The sequence below is a fragment of the Ixodes scapularis genome, unplaced genomic scaffold, assembly GCF_016920785.2.
Source record: "Ixodes scapularis isolate PalLabHiFi unplaced genomic scaffold, ASM1692078v2 ptg002746l_1__unscaffolded, whole genome shotgun sequence".
Lineage (NCBI taxonomy): Eukaryota > Metazoa > Arthropoda > Arachnida > Ixodida > Ixodidae > Ixodes > Ixodes scapularis.
Window position 1 is genome coordinate 391,195 of NW_024610268.1, and position 17,589 is coordinate 408,783.

Here is a 17,589-nt window from a genome sequence, read left to right on the forward strand (position 1 = left end):
ACGTTGCCTTTATTGACAAAATACATGGGAAATGGAATCCCAGTGTGCTCGAACAAGAGGGACAAAGGGTAAACACAAATCTCGAGAAGGAGAACAAGGGGGACAAAGGGTAAACACAAATCTCGAGAAGGAGAACAAGAGGGACAAAGGATAAACACAAATCTCTAAACATAGCTAGGTGACTGGACTGGTGCGTGACCGAAAAAATCTGCCTGATCCGGGTATCTAACCCGGACCAGGCGGATTTTTTCGGTTGCGCACTCGCTTGCAAATTTGCATTGAATTGCATTATAATCAACACCATGCTGTTTTTCCACCCAATTTGTTAGTGCTTGCCTAAGTCAAATATAAGTCGTTCAAACAAAACAGACATCTACCAGCAGGCATAAAAAACAGTTGCTCCACACATTATTTTTACCTTTGCTCTTGTTTCGGTTTAAAAGTAACGTCCAGAATCCACATCCAAATCCGAAGTCACTTCTAATCCCTTTGTTTGGTTCTTTTGGTTCGGTGGTTGGCGCCTTGTTGGCCTTGTCTGTACCTCTGTACTGTGCTGTGCTGTGCTTATACGTCTTGATGGATACGCTTGCACTTTATAGTTTCGATGACGGCTCTCTTGGCGTTGCAACTGTCAAATTCATACGGGATTATAATCCTGTATGCCACAACGCCAAAGTGTGGCCGCGATACAAGGACGCCACTCAAAAAAAAAACTGGGTTAAAGTGAATTGGCCCAACCAGGACAAGTCTGGTAACTCAACAGGGGGTACAAGCGTCCACGCCGCTCAGGTCGTCCGTTTCGGAGGTACGTTTCTTACGTCTTATATTTGATCGAGCTTCGCGATAAATGAGCATGATTTCGCTAAAGCCTGGACTTCGTGGAGCAAATATACGAAGGACGATGTTTGCCCGACAGCGTTTGCTCTGCGCGGTGCGGGTGCCGCAGGGCGGTTGTTCGCTTCGTATTCGCTCTAGTGGGTTCAACCTTAATCGGATAAGCTGTGAAATGAGATTCGCAGTGCCTAGCGTTACGTCCGACGGAGCTCCGAATACGTAGTGTGTAGAGTACCGTCCGACGGCACTCTTGCAGAGCGTTCAAGTGCCGTCCGACGGTACTCTACTCACGCATTGAAATGCCGTCCGAAAATCTCGTATAAAACGAGTTCTCAAAACGAGTTTTTCGAAAAGTGTAGCTTAGTCAATAAAGAAAAAAAAAAAAAAAAAAAAGGGAGTGTAGCTTAGTGGTAAGATATGTCTCATAAGCAAGCGATCCCGGGTTCGATCCCCGGTGCGTGCTTACTTTTTTTTTTTTCTTGAACATTTTATTTTGCCGACGCATTTGCCGATATTTACATTTTTTTTTTTTTACGATTAAAGGGGTTATGGCGTGAAAATTAAACGGATAGATTATTCTTGAAATGGAATGCTCATAGGCTACTTAGTATATACACCAAGTGACGCGATTTTTAGAGCTCTGGTAATAGCAATATTCAATTTACGAATTTTTATCATTTTCATCTGGCGACCAGGCAGCACTGCCCAAGTTAGTCACACCATGGTGTCCATAAACCAGGTGACCATGAACACTCTCTCATTCTAGACGCCCCCATAATTGCTCAAGCTCTCCTCGTCGCGGTACTGGCGGTACAATCAAAACCGCTCACACAACTCGGTAACCCGAAAGCTATTCTTGCTCTCACCCCCGGCCCGTTGACCTTCCACCCTGCATGCGCCTGTGAGATATTCCCGGACGACGGTGACCACGGCGAGTTCATCCGTTAAGGCCCGTTCACACTCTTGCGGCCGAGTTAGACCGAGAGAGACCAGACCGGTTTTTAAGCCTCTTGCGACTTAGGACCAGCTCCACTGCATCGCATCCGGTCCTAAGAAGTCGCAAAAGCTTTAAAAACCGGTCTGGTCTCTCTCGGTCGAAGTCGGTCGCAAGAGTGTGAACGGGCCTTTACTCGTCGTCGCTGGAGCTGGTCGCCAGTGGGTCGCAGTCAAAATGAACAGCTTCCAACATCTCTAGATAGCAATCACTCTCGTCGCTGCTGCGATCAATGTCGAACACTTCGACAAGGCGAGCGATGCCGTAAACGTAATCATTACGGACCCCATGCTCGAAACATGGAAGGTAAACGAGGAAGCTGAGGCTCGATAAGCCAAGCGAGCCAAGTCTGTGAGTGCGTGCAAGGAGACACCGCGCTGGAGGCTGGCTACGTAGCCAACCTTCAGCTCCGCCCGGATCTGCTCCTTCGAGGGGCTTGCATATAAATCGATTTATCCACAAAACTATCGCGCCATTTTCAAAACAAATTTAGCAGGATTATAGGAACATAATATGAGTCCTAGCAGTATAGTTATCTCATATTTTATCTTTGACGTGTCATAACTTCTTTAACACAGGAAAAAACTAATGTCACCGAAATTTCGCTGAACGAAGTGCTATGGGACTTTGTTTCCGGAAGTGCATGGGGTTCAGCGGGGCTTGGTTTGCTGGCTGGAGCCACTTACACAGCGCTGTGTAAGTGGCTCTTTCTTTTGTGTGCATGAAAGCTTAAGAGTGCTTGTTTTGGGGGTGCGCTGTTTTCTTGTCAGTTATGAACAACCAACTCGCCCAAACCTCCATTTTAACAAGTCTATTGTCCTTCTCACACCCAAGCAGCCCCCTCGAAACAGCTTGTTATTTAAGACACTCTGGAAGAATTCACTGCAAAATTTAGTGCGCGTGGCAACTTGAATGGTACGTGAAGATTGTGCCAGCTGCCAACAAGTCTGAGGAAACCCTGCTGCTGTAAACAGCACGTTCATGTCACATTCTTAGGAATTGCTTCGAACGTCCGTTATTCTCAGAAACCGTCACAAGAAACACGAGAAAGAAAAAAAAAAATGTAATGGGCATCTGTACCTGGAAGTACAGATGGAGTCGCTTTTTTAACCAATTAAGGAATGCTGCATCGGACGTAACGTAGGAATAATTCACAATATGCTTGTGTTTATGTCATGTACCGGCAGTAAACCGTAATATTCAATAAGGTCGTGTAGGTTACACAGGACGTAACTTCCGTTGAAACGTTCCTTTCTAGCACAAGCGCTATTTCCACGCAAACACTTTTCCACTTAGGTGCAGAAATTGAATGCGTGTTAGGGTTATTTATGTTTCACCTCAAAGTGCTTGTACGTAGGTGAAACATAGGACCTCAATTTTCGTATGTAATGCTTTGTTGCTCTTCAGTCTCCCGTCCCGAGCTGGAGAAGCTCTTAAACAAGATGCTGGACGAGCGGAATGCTGTGCCCAAGAAGGACGAGGTAAGCAGCTTTTGTGGAACAAGCAGTTGGAAACTTTGCAGCATCACTTTGGCAGTGCATCAGTGCAACTTCCCTACACTGCGGTGCCTGGAATGCATCTCCGACTGGTGTGTTTAGCATCCTATACCGCCCATGCATTGAGTGCGGTACCACAGTGGCAACAAATTACCTCATAGGGGCTGCCATGTCATGTTGTCATCTGTGGTGACCCTGGTGGTTGGTTGTAGTTCCAACTGCTGTTGGAAAAAGTGGGCAAACGCAAGCGTCGCTGTCATTGCGGCTAGAGCCACTTTATATGGCAGCTAAAAGCTTTAGCTGCCAGAGAAGCAACATTAGGCCAAAAGTGCTAGACACAACACCTAAAGCGGCAGCGGAGATCTCCATTTTGGCCGTGGGAGGTTGCCAGCGCCTCTAGCGACCGTTTGATCACTCTTCGTTTGAGCATCCTGATTTAAGTTTGGAATACGGACGAGTGATGTTGATGTAGGCACAGATTATTTAACTTACACAGAAGAAGCTCTAGGATAAAGTCAACCCCAAATCTCATGTGTCGGAAAGGCCTCCCACTTGAGTATCGTCGGGGGCAGGAGTAGCAGACGGTGTCTGAATCCTGTCCAAGCGCGTTTGGCGATCCTCAGTGCAGCCCGTTGCTATGGAAACTGAGTCAGCTTGGGTCGTCTCCATAATGACATACTGACCAATTGTGGCGGGAGGTGGCATACAAAAAAGAGTGCCATTACTCTGGTAGCTAGCTGCCATATAGGGTGGCTATAATCGCTGCATCACAGCCCGTGGCTGCATAAGCTGCTGTTCATTGGCTGTCTGCAGAGTGAGATAGAGCATAACAAGCATCTGTTGTCTCCACCCCCACTGTTGTGCCACCGCTAGGATTGCCACCAACGTGATATCACATGGCGGAAATCGGAAGACCAGAAATGAGGATGCAGTATACGCATAATTTGGAGATGCGTTAGGTGCCATACTTAAACTGTGCTGGTAGTAACAAAGTAACCTATTAAGTGGAAATCTGCATTAATTGAAGATTATGTAATGTACTATCGGCTGCAAAAGTTTACGAACCGCGGGAAGAAACTAAGAAATTTATTTGTGGCGTTGTCCTCTAGTTTGGACGTACTTCACAGGTGTGGGTGATTCATCATCCCTCAAGGAATCGTCTTCACTGAAGAGGCAAGCCCAGACTTTAAGGCAGTGTAGTAAATAATTTCTTTTTGTTTCTTTCCACGGTTTGTAAACTTTTACGCCGATAGCACAATGTAGGAGGAAGTTGGAACTATAATTTGGTTTTAAAATTTTGAAAGAACTTTAAAATTTTGAAAGACCTTATTTTCCTAATTTTACAATTTTTCATCACAGAAAAGGCAAGTCCACAAAAAAAAAGATAACATGGAAGACAGGCTTGTCAAACAGCTTAGGGATGACCTGAGGGAACAGAAGGTATGTATGCAAACTTTTGTTGTGAAGATGTTAGATTTATTGAGAGTTGCATATCAGTAGTCACATGATGTTGCCATTTGGTGTTTGGTTACAGATATTTTTGTATTTCAGAGCTCTCCTCTTAATATGTAATTGTTAGTCTTGTGTGCTGTCTAAAGTGTACTAATTATTATTTAATTTAAGCCAACTTCGAGCTGTTCAGACTGGACGGGTGGCTGGAAAGTGTAGGTTTACTAGTTTAGTAACCTGTAAAGTAAATGCCATATGCTGTTCTTTTCCTCAGCACAAGAAGTAGTCTGAGTGCAGCAGCAGCAGAGCTTTGTGTGCTTACCAGAGGTCACTTCTGAAAAGCACAGGCCAGATTTGCTAATAGCTTCTTATGCTGCTACGACAACTTGGCTAAGAAGTTCATAGGTTATGACGTAGTAAGAAAAGAGAAATCTGTATTCACAAATGCTTTCTTAAATAAGAGGAGGAAAACGACAATCTCTTGCGGAAAAACTACAGCTTGCAGTGTCTTGCAAGTCGTTGCAAGAGGCGACTGTTACTGTGGTGACGGCGTTCTTGGCAATTCCAATAGCCGTTTGGAAAGCTCACCGTGTTGGAGCACGTGCATTTCAACTACAGCAAGAAACAAGGGCAGGAGGTTATGGCTTGCTTCTCTTGCAACACTTGTGTGTTGACCTGACCGTGCTTAGTAAAGTGCTAATACCGCCGCAGGGCAAATGCTCTTGAATGCTGAGCTTCACCGAGGACGAGGTAACTCTTGGTTATGAAGCCTACAAAACTTTTATATATGCTCAAGGGGCAGCCTGCATGCCTCGCTTGCAAAGCGGTGCATAAGTGAACAAATTGTCACATTTTTTTTCTTGGTCTTAAGGATCTGAGAGGGGATGGACAACATAAAAAGGGAGTCACATAAATTGGTGATCCAATATCGCGTACCAGCCATGGCTCCCAAGAAATATGCTCGCTCCGTGTTGATATTTCTACCTCTATTACATCTGAATAAAAAGCACCTACACAGGGGTGGAACGGCTGCGCCATTTGCGCCATTTTGCGCCAGGCGCATTTGTCTGCGCCATCCTGCGCCATGTAGTGGAAACTGCGCCACAGCCAATACCTCGCGCCATTATGCACCAAATCGCAAAACGTGCGCCAAAAAAAAAATTTTACTTTGTCTTGGTTTCGGTTTTCATCGACTCGATTGGCAACAATGAGCACGTTTAGCTTGCTCGGCCTTTCAATCCTTTGTTCTGTTTATTCTCCCTCTGTATCCCGAGTCGAAAGCGCGCGAGAAAAACTCGGGGGTCGGATTCTAAGCGCTCCACCACCTGGGAAGTTGGAACCGCATTTCCGCAAGATAAGTCGTGATTTGATAGAGCTGAAACGCTGTCCGATCCGAAACTTTGACGGTCAGCACCTCTCACGAGATTTTAATCTTGCTCCTGCTTATCGCTTCGAATACGATAACTCCCTTAATTGTAGTCTGCTGCTTCGATATTGAGCTGCACAATAGGACCAACGCGAAATTCGTTGCCCTGTTCCTCCGCGCAACTGGACGTCCGTTGCATATGCACGTCTAGTAGTTCGCACATATAATTACTAAGTCGAGCACGTGTGGGCTGTGCGATAAGCAGTGCTGGTTTCCATTTTGAACGGCTGAAAGCCGCTCAGAAATAATCAAGGACACTGCCTCCAGAAACATGAAAGTTTCAAGTTTTCGCATCTGTTACACTGTTATCCCATTTACATAAATCCCTAACCACTCATGTTCATCTGTGCTGCAAAGCACAATTGAAATTGCTCCCGTGCTCGTCAAAGACACAAGCTGAGGTGAAATGAAAACTGATCTGAGCTGCTCCTAGCCTGCTCCAAGATGTAGTTTTAGCTGCTTCCAACCTGCTCCAAAACAGCTGTTTCAGCTGCTCCCGTGGCTGCTCCCATGTACATTTCATGAGTTCCACCCCTGCTACAGCATATCCCATCCGCAAGACCACTTTGCAACGAGAAACTGCGTCTATTTTCAAAAACGCATTTCCTGGCCTGCCAGTCATCCTCCACTATGATAATGAAAATAGGCGATTTTCTAAATCCCCAAGCACCCTGGTCGTATGATTGCTTGAGTGCGGGCGGGGGCGCTTGACGGGATTTAAAAAATGGTCTATTCTGAGACGAGGGTACACTGCTAATCACCAAATTGAGGTCACACTATTCATACCTGAAGGGTTCACCAAAGAGTTGTTTCCGTGTTCCCTTCCATTGAATCATCATGACGTGCCTCACTAAGCTTTAGGTAAGCTCAATGGAATCGTCGGCTGCGTGCTGCACCAATAGTTTTGCATTCTTTCTCTTTTGCAGCTTGAAGTTGAGATTCACACGAACTGTGTGCAGAAAAATGCCCCCTGCTCGCTCCCTAAACTACAGAGTGTCACAAAAAAGATTTACAGGGCTTTTTACACCGCAAAACAAACTAGGCATCGCCGAACGCTCATTCTCCGCCCGCCCACAGGTAACGCTAGAGGTCACAACCAGATGCCAAAGTTTCAGCCCGATTCAATAACTTAATCAAAAGTTATAGGTGATTTTCTGAAAATTTTAATGGGAAAATGGAGCCCATGTTTGCCTGTTTTCGGTTTCTGGTGCCATAGAGCCCCATGTATTCGAAAGCTCCGTCGGCCGCCATTTCTCCATTGAAAGTTTCGGAAAATCACATAACTTTTGATTAATTTATCGGATTGGGCTGAAACTTTGGCATTTGGTTGTGACCTCAAGCACTACCTTTGGGCGGAAAATGAGCGTTCGGCGATGCCTAGTTTTTTTTTTGCTTTAAAAAAGACCGTGTAAATTTTCTTTCGTGACAACCTGTACTTAATCCCTGTACGTAAGTGACGTGTGGTCGTGTTGATCCTAAGAAGTTTGTAGGACACCTCGGGGGCTGTCGCAGGACTTTGTTGCGAGCTATGTAAAACTTACAATAATTTTGTCTCACGAATATGAATTTTTCTCCAGATTCGTCGTAACATTGTTTCATGAATCCAGCCTCCGTTGCTTAGGGCTTCTTTTATCATACTTAGTTGTTCAAATCTGATAATATGCCATCACATGCGCATATCATTTGTTGTCTATAGCTCTTGCACGCATCTCCTGGTGGCCTGGAGGAGCCGACCGACTTGCCGCCACAAGTTCAAGAGCCTCTCGCGGTACCTGCCCTGGCCAGGGCCGAAGAGAGTGGGGCAAGGGTCTCCTATGCAGATGCCATGGCTGCAGTGACCGAGGCCAGGGCTCAGGCCGAGGCGAGGGCTGTACTCGCCGAGGCTAAGGCAGAGCAGTCTGAGGCCAGGGAAAAGGAAATCTCAACCAAACTGGAGCTAGCTGAGGCCAGGACGGAGGAGATTGAGGCGAGACTGGAGCAGGCCGAGGCCAGGCTGGAGCAGGCCGAGGCCAGGCTGGAGCAGGCCGAGGCCAGGGCAGAGGAGGCCGAGGCCAGGGCAGAGGAGGCCGAGACCAAAGTGCTCCAAGGTAGAGCACAGATGACTTTTGTGCTGGACGATCTCCTTCCTGCTTTGAGAGGTATGACTGAATTCCCAAATTTCTGGAAACTTCTTGATCATATCCCATTTTTTATGCCTAAGCTAGAGTAAAATATTCACTCTTGTTTTGATTACCACGTGGACTAGGAGCATAACCTGTTTATACTGCAATGGGAGAGAGACTCGAAATAGTTTCTAGAAGGTTTGATCTTAATCAGCTTTGAAACATACTTTAACATTGTTTGCTTTCATTCAGAGTGTTTGTCCTGTGATTATATATTTCCAACTCCACATCAGGTTCAAGATTTTCTTCCAGCATGTTTTCAAGAACTTCGAAATCTACACACGTTTGCAAGCCCGGTTTCAGGGTGCCGCCGCCTTGCTCGGTTACGGCCTGCGCAAGTGCGTCATAATCCGTTTACGAAGCCTTTCTAAGTCGTCGTAATCAGATTACGGAAGCCTTTCTAAGGCGTCGTAATCAGATTACGACTGCACCCAAGCGCACCCCAATGAACAAGATGGTGGTGACCTGAGATCAGATTTGCAAACGTGTATTGTAAGCCTGCTGGTTTCGACGGTTCTTAAAGATGCACTAAGGATGTTTCCGAAATTGTCTGTTCTCGGTGCTAAATCCTTCTACAGGCTCTAAGCATCCTAAAAATCCAAAACTTACGGTGATGTGGCGCTTATTTCCCTTCCAAAAATGTGATTTAAGATAGGGAGACGCCTCTTCCTGAGTAAAACTTTGCGCTGAAGAAGGGCAGTGCATAACCTGGCCGAGGCGACGGTGGGCTGATGAAAGGCGCTTGTCAGTCAATTGCAAGCCGCCTCTTTGATGGCAGACAACGCAGCGTTGTCTGCTGGGTCGTTGCCGGTAAGCGCTCCATTATTATGGGATGGTTGAGGTTCTCTCACCCTCTAGCCTAGCTGTTGAGTTGACAGTTGGCATCGGCATCGAAAACATTGAAGTACTATAACAGAATTATGATTTCTGTGCGAGATTAGAGGACGACAGTTTTAATTTTATGGTGGACACTTCTTTTTCGCAGATGTGCCACAGATTCTTGCAAGCCTTCAGCATCGTGAAGCAGCGGGCCCCATGCTTCCAGGAGTGCCCGGGAATGTGATGGAGAACACGGTATGTAGACATTCTCTGTTTACTATATGTTTGAACGGAGCCGTATATTGGAAGAGTCTGGCCAGTGGGTGCGGTAACGAAGGTGCTGGAGAGGAGAAAAGTGAAGGAAAGGGAGGAGAGGAGTGATGGTGATTGCTGCGCCAATTGCGCCAGACTGCGCCAAAGGGCTAACCCTGCTACATCCTGCTACATTTTGCCAAGATATGGGTAATTGTGCCAAGCTTGCGCCAAAGGACCAATTTTGGTTGCCTTTCAAAACCAAAACTAAACTGAGAACCGTAATCGAGCATGCGTGAGCCAGATGGCGCAAGCGGCCTCCCGACTTACCGTACCTTGCATCAATCGTCTATCCGGTCTTGCATGGTTTTTTCCGCCGTCTTGCATTTTGCGCTTTCGTCGTCTCAAGGATTTAGTCTCTCGTGTCTTTTAAAAAAAAATATTCAACGATAGACGCAGGCATTTGCGGACGGTCCGACGTCAGTGTGCTGGGAGCCGGACCTGTCGCCATGCTTTGAAAGAAAACCATCAAAACCACGTTTTTGCGCGGCGAGGGTTACTTTGTGAGTTGAAGCGCTCGCACGACCACAGTCGCCGTGGTCACGCGACGTCGCGTGTTGCCGTCTCCACATCGCTGCAGATATGGGGCTTGCTAAACTGAAGCGCATCGAGATTCCTGTTCTTGTTTAAATCATACACTGCTACAAAAATTCCTATTTAACTCTAAGCTGCTGCGAAGTATTGACTACCTAGGTTTCTCTCGATGGGCTTTCTTTCGAGAGGGACCCCAGTACGTGAAAAATCTGCCGCGAAAGAAGGTTGATGAAGAGAAGTGAGCTAAAGCAAAGAAGGCAATGTCTGCACGCTGAACCCGCACAGCGCTTGTTTGTCACGAGTTCAGTCGTTGCACACGGCGTTTCAAGAACTTTTTGACCCTGGCTCGCGATGTGATATATCGGTGCGCTCAGGTTCTTTTTTTCTGTGTGTTTGGCCTGTACCTCGCATGCCGGCCTGGCAAGCACGTGCCGCTGGACTGTTTATTGTCGTGTGCTGGACAATTGCATTTTGCATACTATTTTGGGAACCAGTTGGCGACGGAGCGGAGTGGCATGGTTTCGGTTTTGATTGAACATCCGTTGTCTCCACTGGCGCGACGAAGCACGTGGAATTGCAAGCCTGCTGAAGTTGCCCTCACGTGCATGCGAACATGATTGCACGACAGATGCACCAGCTGGGACGCTTGCAATCCATTGTTTAACGGTTACTTAATTTTTATAAAAATCTGGCACGTCAGGAGCCAGTAAAACGATGGCTAGGTTGTTGTTGTTTTTTTTTTGGAATTGCTCGGCAGCGCCTACAGCACTGTATACTTGTGGGATGTCTCGGCAGTAAAAACAGAAGCATCGTGTTCCATCACAGCTCGTCACATCAGAACACAACACAAAGTGCCTTTCGTTTGTCCAGCACTTAAAACAAATATTTATATTTCTAAAAATATCTGCTCCAAAAGCCACTTTTTTTTTTGCACCGAAACACTGTTTTGGCTGCTCCAAAAGCTACTTTCACTGCTCCAAAACACTGTTTTGGCTGCTCCAAAGGCCACTTTTGCTGCTCCAAAACACTGTTTTGGCTGCTCCAAAAGGTTCTTCAAAATGGCTTAGGCCAATCACATCACTGGGAGAGTGCTGAAGGAGCGAGAGGGGAAGAGTAGCAGCTGAAGCGCGCGTTGGCTGAGCGAGTGCTTTAGCTGCTACTAGCAGCGAACTTCCTCGCGCCGCACGCACCGAGCGACCAAAGATGGCGGTGATAGCTTTCAGCACACCAAGAGGTGCACACTGCCGAAGCTTGGGGAGCGTTGAGCGAATGAAGTAAACACATAGGAGTAGGCCTCGCCCCTCGGCTCACTTCCAGGCAGTGCAGCCTGTACCGCGAGCCACGCACTCCTCTGTTTGCATTTCATTTTTCCCTATAGTACCTAAATAGCCAATGAAAAAAAACATTGCCAGGCAACTAGTTGCATGATGCATATGGTTGTGATTTGCACCCCTAGTGGACTTCCTTGAGTGTCTCTAGGGGTGCAAGTTCTTGTGCATTGAGGGGTTAGCTGAAAGATGAAGCTGCAGTTGACCATGCTTTAGAGGTGTGTTACAGCCAGTGTGCGTGTAATCTTGAGGGCACACTTGCGTGGCTGTTTGGAATATTTTACGTCGCGGTCTGGCTCTGTTCATGATGCACTTACTTACCACCAGCATGTCAAGGCTGCGCATGCATGCATGGACTTTAATCTAAAAGGATTCATTTGGATGTGGCCACTATACTTGGTTCTATTTCTATTCTTATATTTCAGGTACACTTCGGTGATATCGTGGTGACCGACGTCCAGATGAAGCGGCTCGACGGAAAGCCGGCATCCCTGTACACACAGGACCTGGCTGTGATGGTGTTCGGGAGCGACGCTCTGGCAGAGTGCTGCCTTTCCGGCTCTGTGACAAAATCATCCCTGCCTAAAGAGCCGGTTCAGGACCTGATAGGTCAGTGAATTGCTGTAAAGAAGACCCTGAATTATCATACAAAATTAATGACAATGTTTAAAAAAAAATGTCTCGGCTACATCAAATCTGACTTTCTAATGAAATATCATAACAGGTTGAATTTTTGCAGTCTTAATACTTCACAAATTGACCGAAATGCTATGTTCGGAATTCTGCAGCAGCTAAATATCACTCTCTGCATCGAACTGATCATTGGTTCTCACGTATGGTAAAATTATGTGGACACAAAAAATAAGGATACCATATTTTCCGGTGTATAAGTCGCATTTTGTTCCAAATTCCGGTCTTGTACGATGGCGCGACTTGTTTAGAAACGTTTTCATGAAAACTTCTCGTGGCTGCAGCAAGTCCTCCATCGCCCGCCAAGGAGTGCGAAAGGCATGATAGATAATGGAACAGTTTGAAGGCCACCTGGCACCAGTCTGTTCCATTATCTGTTGGGCCTTCATCTATCGTGAAAACACAAAGCCAAATACGGCAACAGCTGCATTTGCCTTTATGTTCTTTAATTGTATCGGTGCCGTGCCAACCTGCCGTGACCGACAGCGCGAAAAAGCTTGCAGCAATGTTGTGGTGTGTTCCAGTGACTTTGCGTGCCGCCGCAGCGATGCTGTGGTGCCTTTCCGCATTTCAGTGCACCGTAAGACAACTTTATGCGTCATTGCTCGCAATAATGCGTTGGTGGCTGCCACTTGGCCGAAAGAGGGTCGCTGCGACGCGCCGCGTTTCAGTGCGCCATACTACAAACGCTCTGGTGGCTCCCACGCGTCGAAGGAGCGTCGCTGCAATGCGCCGTGCCGTGTTCCAGTGCGCCACATGACAACTTTAGAGACACCACTTGCAACAACGCTGTGGTGGCTCCCACATGTGCCACACGGCAACTTGACACACTGCCGCTCGCAACGACGCTGTATTGGCTCCCACATATGCCACACGGCAACTTTACTTGCTGCTGCTCACAACGGTGCTGTGGTGGCTCCCACATGCGTCTCCTTCCAGTGTGCCGCACGGCAACTTTACACGCTGCTGCTTAGAACGACGCTGTGGTGGCTCCTACATGCACCGAAAGCGCTTTGCTGTAACTCGCCACGTTCCAGTACGTCACATGGCAACTTTATGCGCCGCCGCTCGCAACAATGCTGTGGTGGCCCCACACGCGGCGAAGGAGCGTCGCTGCGACGTGCCGCTGCGATCTCGGATACAAGCGCGACTTTATGCCAACTTTTTCGTGAAGATGTTTCAATATAGGAGGTGAAGCTTATAGTCTGGAAAATACATTACTCAGTGAATCTAAAACTGGATATAAGATGACACTGTTGTATAGTTATAGTTCCTGAATTTTGTGTTTCTTTTTCTTTTCAGATCACGTGATTGCCAAATTTCCGGGTGAATCATCAAAGACTGTCAAAGAGTACCTGAGGAGGAAGTGCAGTAACACCTCATACTTGCGAAAGAAGAATATAAATTAACAAACAAGATTAGCTTTCTTTCATTTATTTATTTTCACAAGTTCAGAGATTTTAGTTTATAATGATTTTAGAAGCTTTTAAATTATTTTAGAATTTTCCATGTTTAAGGCAGCGGCCCCACGACGCAAGCTTTAATGTTGGCTTTTTAGGTTTTATTTTTTTAGGGGTACTTAAGAAATAGCTACAGAGCTGTTGTTTTGCAGCTATGTTTCTAATATCGGTGGGTAAATTACAGCAACACGTTATTGACATAACTAGCTTATGTGATCAGAAAATTGGAAATTTAGAAATTGCTTACTGCTTCCAAGATTTCTCCTTTAATATTAAAGCTTGGGTTACCATTTTTCCGCTCGCATTGTCACGGCTACAGGCTTTGCTCTATGGAGCCCGTTTCTGAAATTTCAATTAATAGGTCAATCAAGTTTGGTTGCAATTTACCCACCAATATTAGAAAAATGCCTGCAAAACGACACCTCTGTAGTTATTTTCCAAGTATCATAAAAATATAAAATATAAAGGGCAACTCCTCTTCATTTTTGTTTTTGAAAAAAATGATGCAGTCCTCTTCAGTATCATTTAGGAAGGGGACCACACGTCAAATATTGCGATAAAGTTCTATGTAAATGTTTCTTAAACGGTCCGGCAAACATTGCAACTTGCCATATTGCCGAAATCTGCTGAATCGAACCGGCAAATTGAGGCGCAACCAACAGTGCAGTCAAGGCTACTGCGTGGGCATAGCAAACATTGAGCTAAGCATCATCACCATTTTGCTTGTTTTTACTTCTCCGGGCAAGCACAACAGGTGATGTCAGTAACGTTTCTTCTCCGTGCACCTGCGCAGCATACTTCTTGGGAGCTGCCAGGCCTCCCCACCGTTACCTCCTGATGTCTCCCGCATCACAACCGCCGTTGTCGTCTCACCGTTTGTGATTATTGTCCCTCGGAGTTTCGTCCACACACCGGACACCATGTGCGCAGACTTATGCCGCAGTTATGCAGACGTCGTCGAATGTCTTAGACACCAAAACATGGTGAAGAGTGCGGTGCAGACGACACTTGCGCCTGGCACACTGCTGACCCAATCCCTCCCGTTATTGCGTAGAGGATCACGTGACATCTCATACCTCGTGATAGCCATATTCTTGGCGGCTCGAAGACAGTGTTGCTGGAGGGAGCCAAAGTTTCAGTTTCGATTTCTGCTCGTGTTTAATATTAGATTTAAAAATGTACCTCTTTTTTTCGCGGAGCAGATGAAGTAGTGCCTTTTACAAGGGCTTTTTAATGTGAAATCACTCATTATCCCGAAATCCTTGGAATTGAGCGGAGTTGCCCTTTAATGCTGTTTTCAAACAAGTCTGATATTTTTATGATTTGTGTGATATTTTAACTATTTGAAGTGTTTTTTTTTTTTTTTTTTTATACAAGTGCAATATTTATCTATTGAAAAACGTGTAAACAAGTCTGATCTTTTAAACCCTTGTGATATTTTTATGCTTTGTGTGATATTTGTAACTATTTGAAGTGTTTTTTTTTTACACAAGTGCAATATTTATCTCTTGAAAAACATGTTTTATCTTTGAGTTATAAAAGACAGTGTGACATTAGAGGGAAGGTTAATCCCCAAGGTGGTGCAGAGGTATGAAAATATAACTGGACCTCCACCTCAAAGGAACATAACTCACATGCTCTGGGCGACTGGCGAACGTCTAAAACCAGTCACCTGTGACTCTGCCTATTTTTTTTTGGCAACTGGCTGATTGGGCTTTATTGGAAAATGTGCATTTGTAATGATTTTATTTGATTGTTTTTATTTTAATAAAAGTTCCTACTGCAGTTAATCTGTATTTAATTTGTGCCCTTATTCCATGTCATTCTCTGTAACATATGAATTTTTTTAGTTACAGGGAACTGGAATTTCAAATTATATTTTATGAAGACCCTGATATATAATTAGTCATGAATAAATTATTGAAATGCTTTAAAAGCCCTACTGGTACCCCAGAATATACCTGGGAGGCTTACTTCAAGGAGCCTAAAATGCTGCTTAATAGCATACTAATAGGCTGCATTAAAGCATCCTAAAGGCCGCTTGAAAGTTTACTATTAACCCGCTTGAAAGTATACTAATAGTCCGCTTGAAAGCATACTAAAATGATGGCTAGAAGTATCCTAAAAGTGCCATTAAAGTAGAAGCCAACCGAATCTTGAAGCAGACTTCAAGTGTCTTAATAGTATGGGGAAATGTTACTTGAAAGTATGTTAAAAGCTTACTAAAAACCGGCCAATTTAGAGCAACAAGCATACTTTTGGAAGTACAAATAAAGTATACTTTAAGAGCCCCGGTTTTTCGCTAAGGGATCTCTGACCGAGGAACATCAATAGACAGCCAGGCTCATCAAATACTGGTATGCGGCCTGTTTACCCTGGCCATCAATGACAGAGGAAATTGATTGGTCAACCAGGGCAGACGTTCCCTCGCAGTTCCGTGGCTTTCTGGGGCAAGGAAAGACTGTGAAACGCCAGGCTGGCATACAGACGTAAATGGCTGAGCAGTCGTGGCCAAGCTATCACAACTAAGTGCCAATCCTGGCCCCAGGTAAACCAGGCGAGTGTGCTACCTGGGGCGAAGTCCTCTCAGCGAATGACGACGCGGAACATACGTTTAGACCAAGAAATGCAATCTGCGCTGTTACATTAAGCAAAGCAAGCGGGACGTTTTGCATTCCCTGATGTCGCAGACAGCATCTTTGGGTCTAACCAAATGTTCGGCATCCTCATTAGTTGAGCGGTGCCGTAAATTGCAGTGATTGGCTCTCAGAGTGCCATGTCCCTGGCCGGTCAAAAAACAAAAGCGTTTACAGCACCTATTCGCTCACGTTTATTGGGGCCATAAATATGGATACATTAGCTAATTAAAGCCCGGTAACATACGTTTTTACATTTACGAAGAGATATCATTGCTCATTTCATTCGCGCTGTAAATTCGAAGTTCTGTTCTTGAGATCTTTCTGGCGGAAAGCTTGAACTCAGTATTTTGTCATATTATATATAGTCAGTATTGTAGTAATGAAATCAGTGTTCGCTTCAAAAACGTTTTTTTCTTGTGCAGTTCAACATACAAGACCGTAAAATAATGTTTTTTTTTTTTTTTTTTGCAACGTGCTTGGTTGGACAACTCCAAGTTAAAATAGCATAAAAACAAATTTCAAACGACAAGTAGCTTAATTAATAAGAAGCCGCCCCCTGTCCTACTTATTCTGCCTATGCATCAAACAATTTCCGGCCATATTGAGCACTACTGTACTTATAGCAATTTTCAAGATAAATTATAAATATTGCCTGATTAGAAGAAGTTTTACCTAGAAATGATGAACAGGCCGATTGCAGTTCGTTTTCAAAAAGCCACCAGCAGACGTCTCCATGTGCTCACGTCCGCTGACACGTTGCAAGTGATGGCTAAGAGGAAAGGGAGGGAGGTACTTCCTTCTAGAGCTTCAAACCCAAAGGGAGAGGAGGTCAAACATTGTTCCGATCCGCCACTCGTACGAGCGAGTGTGGCACTCCCTCGAGCAACGAAACTAGATCCTGTTGGCTCTAGTGACCTTCAGCGACCCATTCCTGTTCACCGCTAAGCTGACAGCGCGGTGGAAGCTACGTGCTTGCCGGACCAATTAGTCGCCTGGTTTTTATCACCTGACACCTTTCTCTGCGGTTGTGATCACATGGTGCAAGGCAGAAGGTTCACTGGTCAAACAAGCATGACGTTCCCAACGAACTGTCAGCCTAGTGGTGAGCAGATTAGCCCCCGAAACGTCGCTTTTGAACACATTACGGCTTATCCTCTGGGGTGCCGTTGAGCTGCCTGAACCACGGTTCGCTGGCGAAGATAATATGCACATGTCATCGCTTTTTCGTCCTTGTCTGCCAGGAAACACGGCGATCACGTCACTAAGCATGTCCGTCAGCCGCCGGTAAAATTGTTGGCAGTTCACTCTCTTGCCAAAAATAAACACAAAATAAACAAGAGCGAAATTCTCGATTCGGCGTGACACCTTCCGGCAACGGAAACAATCAACACACTGTGTTGAGCAACGCGTGTTGGCCTATTTGGTGGCTGAGCGACTTTTGTGCCG

The 17,589-nt window shown here is 45.6% G+C and overlaps 1 protein-coding gene across 1 annotated transcript; it reads left to right on the forward strand.

Moving 5' to 3' along the window:
• Positions 1 to 494: 494 nt before the first annotated feature.
• LOC120848782 lies at positions 495 to 15,288 on the forward strand. The gene is made up of 7 exons (XM_040220806.3): positions 495 to 805; positions 3,236 to 3,309; positions 4,684 to 4,764; positions 7,896 to 8,337; positions 9,347 to 9,435; positions 11,780 to 11,963; positions 13,347 to 15,288. Exons 1-7 carry the CDS (start codon positions 577 to 579, stop codon positions 13,451 to 13,453), a joined length of 1,206 nt encoding a protein of 401 aa, XP_040076740.1. The 5' UTR covers positions 495 to 576; the 3' UTR covers positions 13,454 to 15,288.
• Positions 15,289 to 17,589: the final 2,301 nt, after the last annotated feature.

Excerpts from the sequence above, each read along its gene's own strand:
- LOC120848782 (XM_040220806.3), top strand. The coding sequence starts at position 577 with ATGGATACGCTTGCACTTTATAGTTTCGATGACGGCTCTCTTGGCGTT. Across the intron at positions 806-3,235 it reads TCAGGTCGTCCGTTTCGGAG|TCTCCCGTCCCGAGCTGGAG; the intron begins GTACGTTTCTTA and ends GTTGCTCTTCAG. Across the intron at positions 8,338-9,346 it reads TCTCCTTCCTGCTTTGAGAG|ATGTGCCACAGATTCTTGCA; the intron begins GTATGACTGAAT and ends TCTTTTTCGCAG.